Here is a 24,121-nt window from a genome sequence, read left to right as displayed (position 1 = left end):
TGTGTGTGTGTGCATACTTAAGTCATTAAGTCATTGAATTAAACTAAGTAATTCAGAGTAGTTTTATTCATTCATTATAGAGAAACACACTGACTTGGAATTATTTACAGTGTGGAGATGGGAACCAGGGGTCATTATGTATAGAACTCAAATATTGGCATTTACTATGCAAAACGATCAGTGAACCCTACATCTATCTCTCCACCGTAATTGGATTTTATGTATGTTTTAGGTCAACACCTTATCCCAATGTACCCAAAATACCCAAACAATGTCTCAGGCTTCAGCAAGTGTATTAACAAACTTTCATACAATAATTTGTTTGTGTGGTAAAATTCAGGGGCCTTAAGCACTTCAGATGTCTGGTTCCTGTTACCACCACTGCAGACAATTATGACTCATTAGAATAGAAGCATTTCACATCAAAGGACTCTGAATGATTTTGTTCACATCTTAATTTAATTAGACAGACATTTTGAAAAATCGATGGTTAGCATGTGGACTAATGCCTTCAGTGTTTTGTTCTTATCTGTAGGACCTAAGGTGAAGAAGCACCACTTGAGGTCAGTCGCAGAAGAGCACTGAAACTGAAGTGAACCATCTAGAACCCTAACCCCAGCTCCTCAGGAACCCGAAGAACCGAAAGAACCAAAGAACATTCAGGAGAGAAGCTCATAGCAGAAGCTTTTGAGCAGGTCAGAACCCTTCAAAAATCTGACTCTGGAAGTGTTGAGAAGGAGATTTGGAAAGACATTCCCAACAAAGGATATCCATCATTGAGAGAGTCAGGCAAGGAGGAAAATAGGAACAGAAAAAGTGTAAAATAATGAAGATAAAATGGATACAAAAAATAACCTGAGTGAGTTACTTTGTTGTTGGAAAAAAAAACTGCAGTGCTGTTCAAACGTCAACTCATCATTCATTTGATTTCCAGTCAAAAAGTACAAGTTATTCATTTCTGAGGAGATATTTCTGAGGAGGAAGGAGAAAGTCAGCGGAAAATTAGGGAGAAAACAGGAGTTTCCCAAACTGGAGAAAATGGAACCACCATAACTCTCACCACAGTCCATACAGTACTTAAAGCTTTCGTCTTTGGTGTGTGTGTGTGTGTGTGTGTGTGTGTATATGTGTGTGTGTGTGTGTGTGTGTGTATATATATGTATATATATATATATATATATATATATATATATATATATAATATGAGAGAGAGAGAGAGGGAGAGCGCTATCCTTCCACTGTGAGAAGACAACACTATGGTTCTGAAAGAATGTGCAGCTGTCAAGAAGCCATTATTGAGAAAAGAAAATAAATAAAAAAGAAGAAAATTTCCAGATCAAAGAACAAGCTGCTGGTGTTCTCAGAACATAAAAATGGATCCAGACCTCAACATCGCTGAATGTGTTTGGATTACTTGGAGTGTGAGAAGCAGAAAACACAACCAACTTCTAAGACTGAACATTAAATATATTGTGCAGATTTCTATGATAAACTGAAAGCAAGTCTCTTGAAAACAAAGGCAAAAGGTGGACACACTAAATACTGAATGATTTGGTATTATGATCAGTTGTTGACGCTTCTATGATATTTTCTCTTAAATATCTATTCTCATTTTTTCCTGACACTGACAAATAAATAACTTGTGAATAATGCAAAACTGAATTGCCATTTTGACTGGAAATTAGATAAATGGAGGGTGGTCTCTGACTTTTGCACAGTACTGTATGCCTCAATATTCAGTTTGTTTAAATGACACTTAACCCTCAAAGGAAACTGACTGTTAATCTCTGCTCCACTATATCATGTGTTGAAAAAAGAAAGAAAACTGAGGAAAAATCCTGTGTCGCATGTGTTTGCTTGGCCCCCTAAATGACGTGGACTCGTGAAATGGTTGTCAGCGGTTCTGCATGTGTATTTCCCCCCCCGTGATCTGTGGGCATGCACCTTTTACCCTGTGTCTCCTTACAGCTATCATCTCCTCCCCAGCAACAAACCATAAACTGCAAACCATGAATCATATTCGGTGTATTGATGATCAAGTCTAAATGATATCTCATTTAAAGTGTAAAGCGGACATTGTTTATGTGCTTCTTACGCTGTACAATTATTTGTTGCGATGCTGTCTTGTAATTCCTGTATATACTATATGTCCTTATTTATTTGTGTATACACTACAACTGTGTAATGCTTGTGTGCGTGTGTGTGTTTGTGCGTGTGTATGTTTGTATGTGTGTGTGTGTGTGAGTGAACTGTATAATATCCTCCCAGAATCCCTCATAAACACCTTCATATGGAGATTTTGTGTAAAATAGATTTGTAAAGTCCCATGGATTAAAAAAATGTAATGTACATATTTTTTATTATTAAAATCCTCACACCCTACTTCTACATCTAATATGTTCTTCTTTTAATTGTGCTTTTATTTTGAGTGGATCAAACAATGGTATGAAATGATTAGTGGATTTAAACGAATACTCAATCATTCTTTGGATTAGTCTCTGCCATGGTCAGTTATCAAGGACAGTCATTTTCATGGACTTAGAAAATCTCAGAAAATACATACTTATAGTAGAAGTCACTTGGCAGGTGGTTGATTACGGCAACATTTATAGGAATACTCCATTATTTCTAAACGTAATTTTTGTCTGCCACATCTCGAGCATACAGTCAGCTATCACGGACAGTACCTTCCATGGACGTAGGAAATAACAGAACACAAAAATGTTCACTCAAAACACTCTTATAATGGACTTCAATTGGTAGGTGTTGGACTGAGGCCAAGTTTAAAGGCATACTCGATCATTCTTCAACTTAATCTATATCTGTCACATCTGTAGTAAATGGTCATTTTTCAAGAACAATAAATTCCCCAGACTTAGAAAAGAACAGAAAAAGTTCATTTAAAATGTCCTTATAATGGAAGTCAATTGGCAGGTGTTTGACTAGGGATGCATTCAGACAGTGGAGTGCGTCTGAACGTGCGTCTGAACTATGAGAAATCCACCTGTGACAAGTTTTGCAAAGTGGCGAAGCGAAGCGGAGTGAGGCCGCACCAGAAAAACATGTTCCGTGGCAGAATGAGCCTCCAGAGGTGGTGCTCTGAAGGGTACATCTTCAGGAAAGATATTCTATTGCAGCTATATGTTTTTCAGTGACAATCCACATCCTGCAGTAGAATATAATGACATTGTGGGTGTAATAGTTCTGCTGTCTGATCATGGCATAAGGCAATATTTAAAGGAATGCTCCATTACTTTACAACCTAATCTCTATTCGCAACATCTGTAGCATATGGGTCAGTTACCAGTGATGACTGTTTCCATAATGGAAGTCAGTTGGCCGGTGCTTGATTAAGGCTTGATTAAGGACATTAAGAGGAATACTCAATCATTCTTTAGTCTAATCTCTATCTGCCACATCAGTAGCATATGGTCAATTACTAAGAATGACTTGGTCATTTCCATGTACTCAGAATATCATAAATAACACAAAAAAGGTTAAGGCAACATTTAAAGGAATTTTCTATTGTTTTTCAGCATAATCTCTATCTGTCACTTATGTAACATACAGTCTGTTATCAAGGACAACCATTTTTATAAAAATATAAATAAAAAAAAATTAATTCATGTAATACACACACACACACACACACATACATACACTATATACTATATATATATATATATATATATATATATATATGTGTGTATATATATATCTATATATCTATATATATATATATATGCAGGAGAATATGATATAATTATGTTCCCTGACTTAAGGTACTGAAGATGTACTCTTGAGGGCACCACCCCAGTTACAAGAGGCATACCACCTATTTTCTGTAAAAGCCACTGAGCAGGTGCTTTACTCCTTTATGAAAGCCCAGTGGCCTCCATTAAGAGCGTTTCTTTTACAGAGACAAAGCCAGATTTAGATTGAAAGACAGAAATTGTGTTGAAAAACAATAGATTATTCCTTAAATGTCTATAAAATTTCCACACATCTGGAATGCATAATACACTATACCTATGTTCTGAATTAACACACAGAGGTATTACATTCTTTCTCCCAAAGGCAAGCTATTCTTCTTAGCCAAGCAGAAATCACATCATCACTAAAACACAGCGCTATCTGTTCTCCACATAATGATCTCACTTGGGTTAGCGAAGAGTACACAGACGCCAAGGGAGCCTTGCTCTGTTGGAGCAGGTCTTCTTCTGTTTTTCCCGGTTTCTATTTGCGGAGCCATTCGATGTGTGTGCAAACAAAGTAGCGGCAAAGCTCCTGGGATGTGTGTGTGTATGTGTGTGGTTGCACGAACACATGAGGCTTCAGTAGACAAGCCTAGAGTAGTCGGACAGGTCTGTGGAGTGACTTTCATTAGAATCCATATCTTTTTGTTTGCAGGCATATAGCCGTGTGCAAAGGTTTGAATGGTCAAACGACATGTTTTGTTGATTTTTAAGTAAAATAAATTAACTAATCCTCTACAGAGAACACACTTAAACATGGCATTTGTTCTGCAAATTTTAGAGCATAATTTTCATTTATTTGTTAAGCTTAACATATTGGGGAGAAGGACTAACATATAAAATGTGCAATAACTTTTGACCACATTTTCTGTTTTACTTCTTTCTGTTAAAGTAGTTGTATATCAAAAAGTGCAGAAGTGTCTTCTCTGTGGAGGAATCTTAGAAAATCAGCAAAATGTCATTTGAACAGGGGTGCTCAAACTTTTGCCTGCGACTGTATATGCTTTAGGTGTTTTTAAAAAGGTCAAACAATAAAAATGTGCTTAAATAAACAATAATAAGCATTAAAATAAGTTATATTTGGTTGTTACGGCTTCTAATTTTTATCTTAAGTACATATTTTCAGCTTTTTTCCTGGTGCCAAATGCCTTACTGTATTTGATGTCTGTTTTGACTATAAATGAAATAAATGAAGGGTGGTCTCTGACTTTTGCACAGTACTATGCATATGTTCTGTGTCTTACTGTAAGATAAGCAGTAAGAGAATTTAAAACATGCATAATCAGGTGCTTTCTTCTGTATGTATTTTATAGTACGTTAACAGGGTGAATTGGATTTGTGCGGATATGTGTGTGTATGCATGACTATACATCTAATAAATCACTGTACTGTTATTGTTTCCTCCCCATGGGTCCACTCTATGAACTGAGGCAGCAGACAGTAAACAAACTTTATACTTTGCCGGATGCGCTGATATACTGTACACTAACCCCATAACAATACAGATGCAGTGTAATGCCTTTCCCATACGGAGCCAGGCAATGTCTTATGATGGATATTACACATGGCTTGAGTGGACTGTATGGCTTCCATATGTAGTATCAGGGGAGAATGGGTGTGGACGTGGATGTGTGTGTGTGCATGTGTTCTGTGTAGACTGATACTGTGATTTATTTATCATCAGAGGTTCAACTCTAAGCAATGTTTTATAGTTAAATGAAAGTGATCTGACTTGAATCTCCAAGGAAGCATCTCAAAAGGTCAATTGCAATGTGCTAAGTGAAAACTTTTCAGCACACAGATTTGATGCAATGAAACTTTCACTTTATAAAGATTAAGTAAAGATGTGTTTGGACTCAGGGCTATCTCTAAAGGCCTTCTCACAAGGCCTGTGTGAAATGAATATGCTAAAAATTCTAAATGAACATGCACTTTATGACTGCTGTTTTATGATTTATGTTTTTGCTTTAAAAACTGACGACCCATTAAAAAACAGCTCATAATAACATGATTTTTGAATAAAAGTGGCTGCTGACACATATATACAAGACAAAAAGTCAATATCTAAAGAAACAAGCCGCTAAAAGAAAAAGAAACTGGCTATCCAAATGGTAAGTCTTTTATCTATCACGGTCGGTGTCTTCCATAGGCTTGTATATTGTTGATTTTGCTATGCTGTTGCTAAATAGGCCAACTTAAAATGTTAGCCTATGTCATTTTTAGCTAACTAATTGCTGTTACTTTCAAATAAGATAATTGCAAACTTGGCTTTTTGGGACCTACTGTCAGTCTCTATTTATGATCTGCGATGTAAACTAGGTCTTTCAAATGATTAATAAATTATTAGTGATTGATCACATTCGTAATATTAGCTCATATCTAAACCTAAAATTTGTTTTTCCATTTAAAAACAGTACATTTTGTTATGGCTATATAAGTGGACAGAATCAGTTTCATAAGAATGTATTTATTACTTTCAGTGAATCAATATCATTGTGTTCGATGTGTGAACACATGAACCTGACTGTGAAAATCATGTGATTTCCATACAACAAACAACAAGGTTGGTAGAAATGGAAAACAGCAGCAGCAGAGCTCTCTACATAAAGTTACTGTGAAAGTGCTACAAGGTAAAATATATGAAAATATATATATATATATATCCCTGTTGTCGGAACAAAACCTCATATCTCCAAAATGGTAACTTTACAGGAAAAGGAAAAAACCTACTTTACTGTTAATGTAAGTCAAGAGAACCAAACTTTTTTCTAAGTCATTTTGTGTCGTTTATTTTTAGTCCATTCTTAATGAAATTTACACACAATGTAAAGGGTAACAGGTATTTTCAAATTGCGTCAAAAACTTAAAAACATAAAAAAAAATAGAGATACAAGATTTTGTTCTGACAACAGCGATATGCTAATATGACTGTCACAAGCTTCAGGTAAAACATAGAATGTCTTTTAGAAGCTTCAAATATGTGTGTTTAATCTGAAAAAAGCCAAAAAATTGCTGTTTGCTTAACACTAGCAAACAACTAGAGTCCCATAGGGAAGCTAGCAGAATTTGGTATCATCATAGAGTTGGGTTTTAACCAATTTCTGACATTTATATCCCAAATTGAAGGTCTAGCTCTAATAGTCATGGTTCTGTACCCTTTCATTCTTTCATAGTAACATAAAGTGCACAAGCAACTGAGCTACAGCCTGGGCTAGTACAGATGGTGCTAGAGTCATACTGGAAAAAAGTGCTAACAGCATTAAAAAATGAGTGGTCTTAATACTTCATCACATTAACACATTATCTCTGACAGCCCTAATGTCAACGTATTGTTCTTTTCCTTGGCAACGAATACCCTTGCATAGCAAATTGGGCAACTATTTCATCATCCAATTTGGTGTGTTTATATCCAGTCACAACCTGAGCCTAAACTCTTTTCTTATTATAAATGATAACAGTGAACATCAATGTTAACCGCGTTACACAGATTGCTGTACTGGTACATGGGGTCCAAGCAGAAGCCTTTCAATCCAAGAGCAAACTTTACAACACATTATCTGAAGGTAGGCCTAGGTGTGGATACGATTAATTGGTAGAAAATGGTAAATGATTTTAAATAGAGGCACCTCTCTGTGTTCGGTGTGGAGATGGAGTGAGCTGAGAATGCATTAGAGAGAAGAATGGTGCAGTTGGGAGTGAGCACCACTCCTCTATTCGCGGTGAAGTGTTGAACCATGTGGCTGGATTTATGAGCACCCAGAGAGAGGAGAGAGAGAGAAGGGGAGAGAGGGAGGCTTGACTGGTTGGAACACGTTTATGATGCTCCAGAGAGAAAGTGCTGGGGGAAATGTGAGCGAGAGAGAAAGGGAGGGAGATTGACAGAAAGGGAGTGAGAGTGAGAATAGATGTGCTGAGGGGCGAAAAAGTGGGAGCAGATGAAATATACATCAAAATAGTTCACACTCTTTCGCCCTGAAAAGGAAACGATATTTCCTCCCCTCCAGCTTCCCATGAGCCTCTCTGACAAGGTGCTCTACGACAGGCCAATCCCACGAGAGGCATTTTCAAAAATGATTGTCCTCTGGCTAACATCATTACGACTTAAATCCCCTGTTTATCGCACATTTATCACAGCCTAGCTAGCTAACACGACGACATCTCGACCAAAACCAGGCCGTGTCTCGGTTCCTTCATTAGTTCTTTACATAGTTAAGCAGTTCAAAGTGAATATAAATTCTGGCGGTCTTAGCCTGTTAGCTATATGTGTACATATTACAAGATAACACACAATATAAATTTGGGCAGCGTTAGCCTGTTAGCTATATAGGCCGTTAGCCTGTTAGCTACATGCTAAACAAAAACATTTTACTTTATATACACGTAATTCTCTGCTGCTGTTCTAGGTCAACATTCAGTATTTGGGAATATGTTTAGATTTGCTTTTGCTAATTTAAATAACAGCTCTAATGCTAATTTCTGATAGTAACACCACAAGGTTTCCAATGTTATTTTAGCTCCAGACAAACAGTGGTGCACTTTTTGGCAGCTGTAGCAAAAACATTTGAAGCTTATGCTGTGTTCGGCTAAAGACTGTAACTCAGAATTTCACCCCACCAGACAGGAAAAATCAAGGAAACACTTGCTCAACTGGGGATTCCTAGTTGAGTGTTATCAACCCTGAGCTCAGCGTGTGACGTCAACATGGCTCATCACAAAGGGAGTGGTAATAAACAACTAATATAAGAATAACATTCATTATTACCATCATTCATCAACATTCAAACTAACACTAGTTTAGTGGTTGTAGTTGGTTAAATCTATAGCACTGACCATAAGGTTTGTAAGTTATTACTCATATCACTAACATTAGTTGGCTGGCTTGTTCCTAACACTTTCATCTATTAGGGGTTCAAAATTCGAGCAACATTTTTTACTTTGTTTTACTGTATTCTACAGTGTACAGTGTGCTTAGTTTTACAGTGACTCGTTCAGTAAAGGTTTAAAATTAATGTCTTTTGCTGGAAATTCAAGGAGGATCCTATTAGCAACATTCTGACCAGGTCAGCATACACTAATGTCATGTTTTATGTTCATTTTGAAGTTGATAAAAAAAATAAAGTGCAACAGTTGTGAAATACAGTGTGTTATAGACCAGTGTTTCCCAACCCAGTCCTCAGGGCCCTTTAAACACTCCACATTTTTGCTATAACTCCATTCACAGCACTTTAGGAATAAGGAAAAAAGTGAACTGTCTTGGAGGCCATGAGCGCCTGATTGGGAGCCAATATTATAGGATGCTGTGTTAACCGGCTGTAGCTAATAGGTAATGGCACAGGTTAACATTTAGCAATATAAACAGAGAGAAAAATGCTAGTAGCTATCAGGCTGCTATAAACATTTATGTTAGTAGCAAACAGTGATAATGACAACTAATTATCTTGCTTTTTTAATTAAAACTTTGCTCAGTATTCACTGGTTTTGGGGAATTTTCAGATAACAAAAGTTCCAGTCCAGTGGAACCGTTCTGACAATGGCTCACCCTAGAAATGACTGATTCCATGGCCAGTACTCTAACTACCCTTTGAGACCCCCAGTTTTGTTGGTGTTGAATGTGCCGATGCCAACGATTTCCTCGTTCTGACAAAAATTCAAGGGCTCTTCAAACATTGTGATTCTGTTTGCATTAAGACGTGACGAACTGGTGTGGTTTCAGAGTTTTCATTCGAACCAGCTTCGCAATGAGGACTTCAAAGCGAGTTTGTTCTGTTTCATAAGCCACCCGTGGGAAATCCATGTTTGAATGAATCAAAATGCATTGACAGCGCACTGAGCTCACAGAGAGACAGAGCTGTGGGGTGGAAATGGTTTATAATACATTCGCTGGAGAAGGATTCCTTTGATTACTCAATAGTCATTGCATTATAAGTCTAACATCTGCGCTGAACATTAAGGGACAATATGCGTGTGTGAATTTCTCTCTCAGTAGAGTTGCTACAGCTGTTTGAAAGACTAACACATGCTGCATGATTAAGGATACTTACTGATGTATTCTTGAGAATAATTTGGGCCAGAAAAAATAGTAAATGACATTCAATGCATGCATTTTTAATAGATTGTTTTTCATCTAAGCATTCAAAAACTGGCATACAGGGCCATTTCTTCAGCTTTTATGCAGCTTGGATCACCATAATTGAGAAATAGCGGCGCTGACATCGTTTTGACTGGTCTGGAATTGCCATATGTAAATGTGTGGGGAAATATTTTTGATTGATTTCCATGGCATAAGCTATTTGGTCATACAGGCTTTGAACACTGGACTATTTTGAACAAAAATGCAACTGCTTGACATCCACATTATTTACACACCGTTTAATAGCTCTAATAAAAGTGGCAGTGTGTGACTATATTTCACAAGACTGCAGCATGTCCTCAGTGACCTAACACTTCTACCCTAACCCTAAGTGTGAGAAAGGCCAAAATGCGCTAAGATGTGTCAAAAGGTTGCTTCTTTAGTGTTGCACTGGAGCTACGAGGCTAATGTAGCTAAGAAGAAATGGAAGCTTAGGATCACTGCTTAGCATAATGCTACCTCCATGCCTAAACCATCACATTTTTACCCCAAACTTTAAGTAATCAAATAGGCATGCTAATATGTATGTTTCTGTCACTGTATAAAATACTGCTGGACAAAGTATGGACGATATTCAGACTTTCAAGTGGCTGCTGTTGTTTTTAGCAGTACAACATACAGTGTAAGATTTCGTAATAACTCAACACTTGAGGTAAGTGTGTGGTGGTTGAAACCAGATCAAGTTGGGGGTCTTCTTCAGCACCCTACTAGAAAAACCAGCATAGACCAGCATAGCTTGTCAACAGCAAAACCAGCATATTATGACCATCAGGACAAAACACATGTCTACATTTTTGTTGTTTTGTCTCTTGTTTCAATTTAAAATCAGCACCTTTTGTTTACAATGTGCCAAAATTTCCTAATAAATGAAGCAATAGAAATAGGAATAAATAGTTTCTACGTTGACTTCAATTAAAAGTTAAGAAAATGTTTTCCTTCTGCTGTAAAGTTACCATTTTTGAGATGTGAGGTTTTGTTTCAATAATGACTCTATGTTGTTTTAGATGCTGGTATGCTGGTCAGCAGCAACAAAAGTTGTTATGCTGATCACCGCCAGCATAATCATATGTTATGTTTTGGACACTGGTGTGTGTTTGTTTTAAAATATGATAATTCTCTTTGGTTTAGTTTGTTTTTGTATTTGTTTTCTTATTTTCTATAACGATCAATATAGGTTGCATCAGGGGTGTCCAATTTAATCCACAAAGGGCTGCTGTGGCTGTAGGTTTTTATTCTAAACAAGCAAGAGCACAACTGAATATATTCATTAAATCAACTGGAAAACCTGCAGGCGCAAAGGCCCTTTGTGGATAAAACTGGACAGCCCCAGGTAACACTATTTAAACACAATGTGTTGCACAAATAAAACCATGAAAAAAGAATCTGCTGTTTATTCACTGCATCTTCTGTAGGATGCATAGACTATATGAAGATGCATATTTGAGCTTTTTAATATAGATATAATACAGAGAACAGGATCACTTATCTTTTTATCTTTTTTAACCGTTTTAACATAGCCTAACTTTGCTTATGTGCGAACAAGCAAGCTGTCTCAGTCCAGCATACTGCTGTCCTAAAAAGTATGCTCAAAATTCATCATGGTGGTGGTCACCAATCATTGGTGGTGTACTGATGTGTTGCCCTAATCAGTACGGTAATTGTGATTTGAGCCCCAGCTCAGAACCCACCTGCTCCATAATTGAAAACCCCACCCATGTGGGACGTACACCGGCACAGAGCCTAAAACACCAGGCATGCACGATTTGTAAGAACGAAGGGGGGAGCACTGTGAGCTAGAACGGCATTTTATCTACTTCAACAAATGGAACACATTTAGACTGAGGCAGCACCAACCGGACAACGGAGCTGAAAACGGCACACCTGGCAACCCTAAGTGTGCACAGTGCTAATTGGCACATTACTTGTGCTACATTAGCTTTGTAGCTTCGGTACAACACTAAAGAAGCAAACATTCATACACCAAACACGTCTTGCCTGATTGACTACATTTGGGCTAAGGGGGAAACTGTACAAATTTGATTATTCCTTTTAGCCAGTGGCATCAACAAATGCATAATTGAGTTCACTTAAATGGTTTTGAGGAAATGAGTCGTTTGAAGCGCTTTTACGTCCTTTGTTTGTGTACGTTCACTAATTAGTTCCAGATGCACAATAAATGAATAAGAGCAACTCAAGTAATTCAAGGTAATCAGTTTGCTTGAACTGTTCTTGGCTTTTGTGGTGATTCAGAACATTGTAAAGTCAACAGTGCTTCTATTGTAGATTATGTACCGTGCAATCCGTGTATAGACTTCAGTTCACTTCTGCGCTGATGAGGGAACCTGAATAGGATTGACAGAGATTTAATAAAAGGGATGCCCGCACCATGATGAATTCAGAGTCCCTGAGATGGAATGTAATTTTTCCAGCCTAATCTAATAGGATGTGGTCTGGATAGCAAAGTGGGCCTTGAGCTGCTCTGGAGAAAGAGATGGGGGGTGTACTGGGGGGGGGTTGAAGGCCATTAGTACGGAGCCTGCAGTATCTCAGTGGAGTTGTTTTGGTTGTTTTGAATCGTAAGCAGCATCTTACTTATAGGGCCCAGCGCTGTCACTAAGGAGACAGCAGGGAGAGAGAGAGCGCCCAATGAAAACACAGCTGATGTGTGAGATGGGGAGGAAAGGAGACGCGAGCCTGCGCCTGTGGATGTGTGTGTGTGTGGGGAAGGGAGAAAGACAGACGTGTGTGTGTGTGTGTGTGCGTGTGTGTGCGTGTGTGTGTGTGTGTGTGTGTGTAAAAGCAGCAGATGTGCAGTTACGATCTTATTATTTTCAGGGTTATGGCTCTCTCTCTGTCTCTCTCTCTGTCTCTCTCTCTCTCTCTTTCTCTCCTCCCATTATTCTGAAGACAGAAAATAGTTAAAACTGCACTGTAGGCTACATCCAATAGTATCCATGCAGAAATGCAGGTTTACATTATATTAGATTAGATTTACTTTAGTGGAAATATGCCTTTGGCCTCACCACAGATGGATATACAAAACAGTATACTGTGAGGGGAAACAAGTACTCAGAGACTTTTGTTTTTGTTATTTAATATGCTTCCAGTTCAAGTATCCACATCAAATTTTACACACATAATGACTTTTGACTTTTGTATAAAAATAAACAAAAATATATTCATAAGGATAAACCATTCAAGCACCTTCAAAAACCAAAATCCAGTCTAGAGGTATTTTGGCTGTATGTTTGGGGTTGTTGTTTTGATTAAATGTCCAATTTCTTGGCTGATTCAATTCTCCTCTAATATGACTGGGTACATCAATTCATTCATGTCACCTTCAATGATGTGTAATGCCCTGTATGGTTTGCAGAGGAGCAGCCCCGTATCGTGATGCTCCCACCTTCATACTTCAGTGTAGGTGTGGTACTCTTGGGATCATAAGTGCAGCAATTCTTTGTCCAAACATGACACAGTGAATTATTCAGTAAATTGGGATGTGTCACTCTAAAGGTGGTAGTTTGACTTTCTCAATTTGGGAAAGTTTGAAGTGTTTATAACCATTTCAATAAATAACTTCAGTAAATCATGATGCATTGATCTGAAGCTGCTGATTCAACCACATCAGTTTGGGAATATTAGAATTAATTAAATTGTTTTAATAGGTAAAAATATTCAGTCAAACATTATACATCAGTTTGAACATGATGAGCCAACTGATTTTGGACAATTATACAATAATATTCTATAAGGTATGCATTCATTTTTGGCTCTTCTTGGGCTATTTTTAAAGTAAAATCTTGAGAAAATGAAAAAATAAAAGCTTGATCATCATACTTTCTATACTTCACTGCTGTGTGAAGTCACATTTTAGTATTCAGTCACATTTTTGTATTTAGTTTATTTATAACATTGATTATGAGTCGTGCCAAAACTTGAGACTTCATGATTCACTGAATCTTTTACTAAAGAATCAATGAATCAAAATGAATCATTGCGAGGTCAAGTATTCACACCCCTGCTAGACGCCCCAGGCTATGGCTATTTTAATAAGCCTATTCAGACGCCCACACACACAAACACCAAAATTGCTGTTGTCTGGACAAAACCCACGTAGAAAAACTGAGCCACAGCAGGACATACCTCGTCTCATTCTTTGCGACTTTTAGCAATTTTTTTCCTTCACCGGTCAGGCAGACAGTTAAAAATAACCACCATTAGTGCTGAGAAACTGCAGACATGTTGATACTACACTGAGAGGAAACCCTCTGAGAGTAAGTGTATGCGTATTATAATCCCATATGGACATCTGGAGCCCTCCATTTCTTCTTCCATATGGATTATCACCATGATGCTTTGTTGCTTCTCGCACAGGGATTAACGGATTGCACTTCTTTGTTGTTTTTGTTGTGGCAGTCTGCGCTGCACTGCCGTTGTCTTGTTTATGAGGACTTCTTTGAGCTGTTGCTGTTTTTATTATTTTTATTTTTTTTTCTCCTCTCCTCCAAATCCTGTTTAATATGGATTATGTAGGCTACTATGAGCACACTGGGATTACCGTGGCCTAGAAGACTCCACAATAATATGCTAGCTTCAAAAAGAGGATGTTTTTTGTTCGTTTAGTTGCTAAGCTGAAAAGTTATTTTTACTAAAATGGAATAAATCCTCTGTGAGAGTACTATATATGACAGCAATAGAGACAGAACTCCACTGGATACAGCTTTATATGGCTGCTGTAGCTGAGTTTGACATACAAGCTAGACTGATGCACAGAAAAATAAATAAAAATGACATTCATATGGATGTATGTATGTTAACACTACTGGGGGCATTGTTAGCATAGTGCTAAAACTGTGGAAGAGCCTATACATATCCAACCAATTCTTTCATACTCAGTAAAACTGCTAATGCATTATTATGCCTGATTTTTAAGATTAGACTTCACTCAAGAATAAAAGAAAGTTATTTTTTATATTGTATTTCACCAATAGTGCTAAAAAGTCATGTTCTAATGATTGTGGTTGTGTTTTTTGTTTTTGCATGGGTCTGAACTGACAGTGGTGTTTGTGTCTTCGGGCTCAGATGGCTGAGACTTTGTCAGATTGAGTGTATTGCCAGGCCAGTCGTTGCTATTGTTTTGAAATGCCATGTCAAGTGTGATCAACTCCCCTAACACAGCCTGCACTCTTAATGCTGACGTCCTTAAACAAAGGAGCAGCTCACAGCCAAGAGAGAGATATATTACCTCTGTGGGAGGGTGAGAGAGATAGAGAGAGAGAGAGAGAAAGTGAGAGAGAGAGTGAGAGAGAGAGAGAGAGAGAGAGAGAGAGAGAGAGAGAGAGAGAGAGAGAGAGAGAATGAAAGAGAGAGAGAGGCGTGTGTGTGTGTGTGTTTGTGTATACAGAAGTGTGTCTGCACATGTATACAATACTCTGTGAAGACCACAATTTCATTTATTCAACATTCAGTTGAAGCAGCCTTTAAGTACAGGTTATTCATCAGACACATTCAGCAGCACGAAAAAAGCAGACAACATTTATTCAGCAGCACGTTTCACAGTAGACTCAACAATGAAATACAATATCAAATAATATGAAATTGTATGGTATTGAGTGTGTCCAACTTTTGCCTTTCTTACAGCTTCTATTCTTTTCAGGACACTCGCTTGTTTTTCAGGGAAATCTGTAGGGATAGTTTTCCATACCTCCAAAGTTCAGTCTTAGATGTTAGTTGCACCTTCTGCTTCTCATGATCCAGGTAATCCCAAATGCATTTAATGTCTGGACCTGGGGTGGTCAGTCTGCTGTTCTGAGAACAACAGCAGCTGCTTTGTCTGATATCATCATATTCTCAGCAATGTGCTTGGGGTTGTTATCTTGCTGTACAATGAATTTCCTCCCAATCAAACATTCTCCAGATGCTATTCATGATGCCTTCAATCAAAAAGCATTCATCAACTCCAGATGTTGCTAAACATCCTAAAATGTGCCCTGATACTCTGCCCATGCTTGACTGATGGTTGTAGACATGGTTTGAAGTATCCTTCATTGCTTCAATGCCATTAATACTGTCTTCTGTTATTTCCAAAGATCTCAGGTTTGGACTCATCAGTACACACAACCTTACTCCACATCTCAGATGTCCATTTTCAGTGTTGTGTAAAAATGTCCTATTTTTTTTTGCCTATTTCCTTTTCTCAATAAGGGCTAGGGGCTTCTTGGTTCCCTATTTGTCATTTTGTCTATTTTTTTTGTATTTTTTCTTTTGATATTATATTTGATATTATATTTAGTTGTTGATGTTTCTTTGTAGTTTTCTGATAAATATATTTTTCCTTCTTTTTTTCTGACACTGAAAATGAAAAACTTCATTTTGACTGAAAATGAAATGAAATGAAAGGGTGGTCTTTGACTTTTGCCCAGCACTATATGTGTATGTGAGTTTACACAAATGTGTATATTCATATACACAGTTTCTTACAAATGTTGAACACCCCTGGTCAGATTTCATATTTTGTTGATTTAGTCAAAATAAGTTAAAAATGACTACAGGAGACACACTTAAAACTGTATTTGATGAGTTTAACATATTGGAACAAAACAACAAAAAATATAAAATGTGCCAACTTTTGCACAGGCCACATTTTATTATCTGTCATATTAATTTAAGCAAATAAAAATATGTAGTGCGTGTGCCGCCGAGAGTCACGCTGTAAAGCCTGACATAATAATTTCAAAGTCAGAGACATCATGTTGGATTTCCAGGACTTTTTTGGACCACGCCATACATATTTACATATTAACATTACACGCACAGGCTCGAAAAGAAGGTCTGACTCGATTTTTAGGTCTCAAATACAAAATTAACATTATTCTGATGACGATATGATGACAGTAGTAGATAATTCACTCATAAGACACATTTTTCACCAAGTTCTCATTGAATTCTCTTTCAATGCACTCACAATCAACAGATTCGTCCACTTCGGGAAGTGGTCCAAAGTACATCTGATTTTACAAAATCTTGCACACAATGCATGCAATTACACATTTCCACCAGAGAGGTCTCCAAATCCCCAACACTTACCTAGTGTGGCTTTAATGTTATTTGTATTTATTATAACACGTAGTGTTCTTCTGAGCAAATAAATGCTTACTGCCCAAATAAATAGCTTTATAATTTTCTTGGGTGCCTAAAAGTTTTGCATAGTACTGTATTTGTACACACAGTCATAACCAAAAGTGTAAACAGTCAAATCATGTTTGTCAATTTTCAAAGTGAAAATAAGTGATAAATAACACATTTTCTACAGACAGCAAATGTAAATGTGGTATTTTCTACATATCTTAATGCACAATTTCTATTTATTTGCTGAGGTTGACATATTGGAAAAAAATAAACATAAAATGTGCCATAACTTTTGCACTGGCCTCATTTTGTAAATTCAGGAAATAAACAGTAATTGTGTGCTAAAATATGCAGAGGTGTGTTTTTTATAGAGGATGTGTTAATTTATTTTCACTTAGAAAATCTATAAAACCAGGGGCGCCCAAACCTTTGCATATGGCTGTACGTGTTTGTGTGCTTGTTTCTGTGAGTGTGTGCGTGTTTGTGCATTTAGCTTACAGACAGACTGCTGTTCTGAACGTGCTGATGATGAAAGCACACACTGACACTTAATCAGAAGCGGGCTTTTGGAATCACACCATGGAGACGAGATTTCACTCATAAATTAACCATGAAGTACCCAGAGAGACACACAGTGGCCAGAGTGCGTCTGATCACCTTCCACTTTACAACACCCTGAAGAATCTGAGAGAGCTTTTACTGCACTTTTATTGTTCATACGTAAGTGCATACTCACCCATTACATTACCACCATGATGAAGTGATATCACATTATAGCTCATAGCAGTTATGTGGTCTTGTTGACACCTTGTGGAATTGCATGCAAGCATTTTCATATAAAACAATGACACAAATGAGCAGAAGTAATTTAACTCCTCTGATACTGATTCCAATATTAAAACTCAGGGTGTTATGACTACAGCCAGTGTGCAAAATATCCCCTGGTATTTGGGGGTCCCATGTTGACCGGCTACTCCAGCATTGGCTGGCTGCTAACTCACTCACCATTGTGGCACTACTGCTAGCTTCAACACCTACAAAATGTTTGGTTTAACAATTCTGGAAATCAATTGGAAATCCTCTTTTCTAGTTTGATAAAGATCTCTTCCAAACGTTAATTGAGATCTTACACATCTCCTCTTTTGTCTTCAGTTTAAAAAATGAGTATGAATTCAATCTTTTACCAGTCTCTTGCGAAAATGTGCAGATTTTCAGGTTTACAAATGTGCAAGGGCACACTGTAAAGTTTTTCAGAGGTATCCTGGGCATAGTTACGATTGCTAGGCTATGAAGGACCAACTGGTTAAACCAGTTTGCTACAGCGCCACCCTGAGGAAGACCAGTGCGACATCTCTAGTAGTTAACAATACCAAAGACAGAAGCGCTCTGATTGTAGGTAAAGCAGGTAAACAATGAGCTTTCCTTGAATTTGTATCCGAGCATCTATTTTTAGATGGGGTCCAAGAGGTTAATTAGGAGGTCCCAGTATTTCGCAGCTTTGCTAAAGGCAATATTTCCAGTGCTTGTTGGTACCGAGCTTCAATGGTCATTAGTTACATTGTTGCTGGTCTAATACAGTCAAAGTTGTTTACCAGCTGAAATAGGCAAAAACATGCTGATCAACTGGTCATGTTTGGTCATCCATCCTCATCATCAGTCCCTAGCTAGCTTCTGGATGAGGTCAATCTCGCAACCAGTATCTCCATCTTTTACAATCCATTGCTACTGTTCTTGCTTGGTTGAGATCAAGCCGTTGGTACTTTAAGTAATCTTCGATTTGCACGTTTTCTCCATTGGGTAGGTCGCTGCCTGCAAATACGCTGGTGAGGTATTCGGTTTATACCCGTTCTGCACACATGTTTAAACCATCTCAGCCTACGCTGTTGTGTCTGTTCCTTGATGGTTGGTTGCTGTTGACATCTGGCTCAGATGTGTCATTGTTGATGCGATCATGAAAGGAGATCCCAAGGATCTGCCTCAGGCATTGCATTTGGAAAGCCTCAAGTTTTTTCAAATCCATCTTGAGGTAGGGTCCAAGTTTCTGATCCGTAGAGAAGGATTGGTAGGATCAGTGTTTGGAAGAGGTGTGTCTTGGTCATCATAGAGATGCTATTCTTCTTCCACAGGCACCATTTGAGTGAGGCAAGCACTGTGGCAGTGTGTCCAACTTGAGCATGTGTCTTCTTCGAAGATGCCACTTTCTTCTCCTGAACTAGTGACCCAGGGCATTTAAACTCCTGCTTTTGCTCAATTTGGATGCCATTGAGGTGAACTATGGCCTGCGATCCATCCATTGTAAGCACTTTAGTCTTTTCCGCATTGATCATACGGCTGAGCGATGTTGGCAGTGATAAGGAATCATAAAGAATATCCATGGCTTCTGCAACATTGTCTGTAAAGTCATCCAGTTTGATTAAGCTAGTAACACTGGTCACCCAGCTTGGTCAAGCTAGGCTTGTCAGCCAGCTTGGTTAATCATCAAACTCAAATGAAAACATAACATGTGCAGGACCAGCATAACCAGTTTAACCAGTTGTTTTTTTTGTTTTGTTTTTTTTAGCCAAGTTGTTTGTCACTGATTAAGCATTCTTTTTATATTTAGGATTAATATTTATTCATATCTTTAGTATAACCTGTATTTTTAACAGTCATTCAGCAACATATATTTTTGCTAAACTTTTATTTTGTTCCAGAAGGTTTATAAAACTGCTTTAAAAACCATAATTTATGAATAAATAGTGATTGATGCGTCATTAAAAATAAAAGTGGGCAATTACAAAATGTCTTTTGTGAACCAAAACATCCTGTGTTTCTGTTTTTGGTAGTAATGGAAATGAACAATATACTGACAGTAAAAATAACAATGAAATGTCTATGTGGTCTTGTGAGAATATTTGAAGGTGTTTTGACTCAAAATGAGTGTTTATTTAGAAACTAACTGAATCCAATTGTGTCAATAACTGCTGAAGAGAACAAAGTAGGGCATTCTGGTTGCCTTGGAAGCTCGAACAGTGATTGACATGTAGATGAGCTCTCATTAGGAAGCTGTTCAAATGGCTGCAGCAGATCAATATTTAATCATGGCTACTTTACACTCAGAGAATTCTCATTTCAGATCCATCTGAAAGAAAACATCAATCAATCTGTTTTTGGCCTGCGTTGTTTAAGAATACAGCTGTTTAGCTTTTACATCAATGAAACGTCAAATCTGACTTTATTTTGGAAAACACACCTGAAATAAAAAGTAAATGAAGAATAAAATCATGTATACTAACTGTCAAAAGTCTGAGTGTGCTTGAAGCTAGTTTTTTGATGGTTGTCTATGTTTTAAACTGTGTGAAGTTGTCTGTAATGAATGCATAGTTTATAAGGTTGGCTTTATGTAACTATGTCACATTAAAAATTTAATTCTGCTAAATGGAAATTGTATAAATTTTATCTAAGGCAAAGGAATATCAGTTGAAAGTCTGTAAATACAAGACTGAAGTTTTCATTTTTTATACTGTTTTCACATATTGTCACAGTTTTTTTCCTGCACATACTTCAAAATGCACGTCCACAATGTCAAACATTGTCAATTATGAAAAATCTGGTTTCCAGCATGTGCACTCAGTCTGTTGACATGTACTGTACACACTTACTAATATATTTGATTATGCCGTGTTGTTTGGAATATAGAATGAATGAATAATGAAAGCATGTGAAAATGAAAGAGTATGTAATAAATCATGAATCATAAATAGCCCCTTGTGAGGAAAGAGCTCAGAGCAACCTTGAGAGCATTGATCCCTAGATCCATTCATTTTACTACATGGCAAATCAATTTTCAAACCAATGATATGAAGATTGGTATCGACTGGTGGGGGTGTTGGCAGACGTGAGGGAAAGTGTGAGAGTGCAGTGTGATTTGCTGGACATGTTGACATGTTGGAGCTAAAGTGAATTATTGTGTCCAGGATAACACCACAAATAAGAAGGTGATGACGTTCTTTATCTTTAAAGGAAATCTTTTCTGATTTAAGAGTCTATGTGTTCTTTTATGGTGATAGTGACAGGAACCAGAAGTCAAGCATTAAATGCCTAATAACTGGGACATTGTTTTAAGATAGTTTTGAAATCAGCTTTTGGCTCAAAACATATTTTTAAAAACCCATTCATGATGGAAGGGCGCATGCAGGGTGATATAAGTAAAATAGTCCCCAAATATAAGTTTTATTTTTAGATTAACAACTATTTTACCATTATCAGTATTATATATATATATAAACTCCGAAGACATGTTAAGAGTCACTAGTCAATATATATATATATATATAGATATATATATATATATATATATATATATATATATATATATATATATATATACACACACATATATATAAATATATATATATAAAATTTGAGTTGATAACATTCTCCACAGTGCACCATTTCACATTAAGAAACTCTAAATGACTTTGTTTACATTTAATCAATTTAAATCTGTAGAAATTTTTGGAAAATTGTTGGCATTCCCCTTTAAGCTTACTGCATGGAGACTTTCCTGTGCACACCATATGGCCAAAAGTAAGTGGACAGCCCTTCTAATTATTGAGTTCATGTGTTTCAGCCCATTGCTGACAGGTGTATAAAATCAAGCACATAGCCATGCAATCTCCTTAGACAAACACTGCGGTAGAATGAGTTGTACAGAAGAACTCAGTGACTTTAAATGTGGCACTGTCATAGGATGCCACCTTTGGCACAAGGCAGTTTATGAAACTTCTGCCCTGATCATGCCCCTAGTCAACTGTATGTGCTAGTGTTGTGAAATTGAAGTGTCTAGGAGCAACAACAGCTTAGCCACAAAGCAACAGACCACACAAACTCACAGAGCGGGGACACCAAGTTAAGTCCACTAGCACTGGGCTGTGGAGCAGTAGAACTGTGTTCTCTGGAGTGATGGTGCAACAACTATCCAATACCTTTGGGATGAGCTGGAGTAGCATTTGCGATCCAGAACTAATTATCCAACCTGTTCATGTCAGGTCATTCAATCAGTACCTCACTTGCTCTTGTAGCTGAATGCAATCAAATATGGACAGCAATGTTCTAACATCTAGTGTACAGCCTTCAGTAATGAGGGGGACAAACTCTCTATTAATACCCTTGTTTTCAGAAGAACTTTGGATGAAGAGGTGTCTACAGACTTCTGAATGTGTAGTGTTGGTGTGCCAAATAAACTGACAACTCAGCACACATAGGTCTAAAAACTTCACAGTCAATATGTCACCAACAAGAAAAGAAGAAAAAAAAAAAACAGTTGCTATGATTCAAAATAAACATTAGAATCTCTCCAATCCTTTCTCGTGGATTTGTCATAGTCTGATCTCCCTGCTTTATTATTTATCTATATAATATCACATGGCATGTGAGCTTTTCTCACAGACACACAGTTGAGCCATCTGACACTCCATCCATCATTCCCATCATGTGCTGGATTTTATCAAGAACACTCCAGCAGATGGGCCGTGAATAAGAGCAGAAGTGTGAAAGCATGCATGCACACATGCGCCCTTTCGTGCAAACGTCTCAAGCTTATACAGTCTTCTCAGAACGCCGTCTTCTTTGAAAGACGTCTCACTTTCTGACGCTTGTCTTGATCCTCATCCAAGTTTCATGGAAACTCTATTGAAAGCTCCTCCATGGAGGGACTCTGAGCTCTAGACACTGAGAGGATTTTCTGGGGGGAAAAACCCTGCAGTGGGATACTCCCTCTGGATATCAGCCCACAAACCCAAGGAGATGAACACCAATAGAAAAGTCTCAGGGGATGCTGTTCAGGGGTCTCATTTCCATCACAGCAGCTATGATCTGACACATTGCTGGATGTCACCACCAGGCCTTGATTATCTTTAGGATTGGATGCTATCAGATAAGATATTGTAATTAAAGTGATAGTTGTTTTAGTAGTGCATTTAATCAATTTTCCCTGAAAATATAGACATATTTGATGTCCTATGTTAGCACCGGAGCTAACGTAGCAAACAGTGGAAGCTTATGGCCTCCACACATTCGCCATGTTGAGTAGTTGAGGAATCTCAAATACACTTGTTGATGTGGCATTGTATGATGTACTGTTCTGTAAAAAAATGGACAAATATACAGTGCCCTTCACAAATATTGGCACCCCTAGTAAACATGAGCAAAACAGGCTGTAAAAAAACATTCTTTATTGCTTATAAAGAATGTTTATAAAGAAATAAATACTTTTTTCAAATCTATGTTGTCACCCTTACATTTAATACTTTGCGCAGCCTTGCTTTGCAAATTTAATAGCCCTGAGTCTTCTCCTATAATGTTTAATGAGACTGGAGAACTGGAGAACTTCACTCAGTTTTTCTGGAGAACAGGTTAGAACAGGTTATCTATGGGGTTTAGGTCAGGGGAATGGGGTGGCCAAATCAAATCAAATCAAATCACGTTTATTGTCACATCACATTAAACAGGTGCAAAGGTGAGTGAAAATCTTAGGTGCATAGCCCCTTTGTAGTATTTAAATACAAATATATTTATATATGTATAAAAAAAGAAATGTATATACACATTAGACCATGGCAAAACCTTGATTTTGTGGTGAGTGAACCATTTCGGTGTTGATTTTGAGGTGTGTTTTACATCATTGTCCTGCTGGAAGATCCTAATTATCCTAACTGTGATTCTGATTTAATATCTGCTGGTAATTGATGAAGACTGTGATACCATGTATCCAAACAAGTTGTCCAAGGCCTTTGGGAGAAAAACAGCTTCATAACACATCACAGATCTACCACCATACTTCACAGTAGGGATGAGGTACATTTGGGCATGGCTTTCTTTCCAGTAATGTGTGGCAAAATGTAGCCGCTGTTTGTTGGTCTTTGACAGTAGAGGCTTTCTTCTGGCAACATTACCAAACAACTTAAAGTTATGCAGGTGGCGTCCGATTGTGGCTTGGGAGACGTTCTGACCACAAGACCTAACTATAGCCTGCAATTCCCGAGCTGTGATCCTTGGAAATTCCTTGGAAATTCTTTGGCCATCCTCCTCACTGTGCGTGAGGTCAGTGTAGACATACGCCCTTTTC

At 37.6% G+C, this 24,121-nt stretch overlaps 1 protein-coding gene across 1 annotated transcript in view; it reads left to right on the top strand.

The window, feature by feature from the left end:
* Window positions 1–905, top strand: part of anos1a (anosmin 1a) — a 37,007-nt gene extending 36,102 nt beyond the window's left edge. The window contains exon 14 of the mRNA XM_036563571.1: window positions 536–905. Within this exon, the coding sequence (XP_036419464.1) occupies window positions 536–585 (50 nt within the window). The 3' untranslated portion in view covers window positions 586–905. The remainder of the gene's footprint in view (window positions 1–535) is intronic.
* Window positions 906–24,121: the final 23,216 nt, after the last annotated feature.

This window comes from Colossoma macropomum, unplaced genomic scaffold (assembly GCF_904425465.1).
Source record: "Colossoma macropomum unplaced genomic scaffold, Colossoma_macropomum, whole genome shotgun sequence".
Taxonomy (NCBI): Eukaryota; Metazoa; Chordata; class Actinopteri; order Characiformes; family Serrasalmidae; genus Colossoma; species Colossoma macropomum.
The sequence above is the reverse complement of the archived record's forward strand: the minus strand, read 5'-3'. Positions and strand labels throughout refer to the sequence as shown.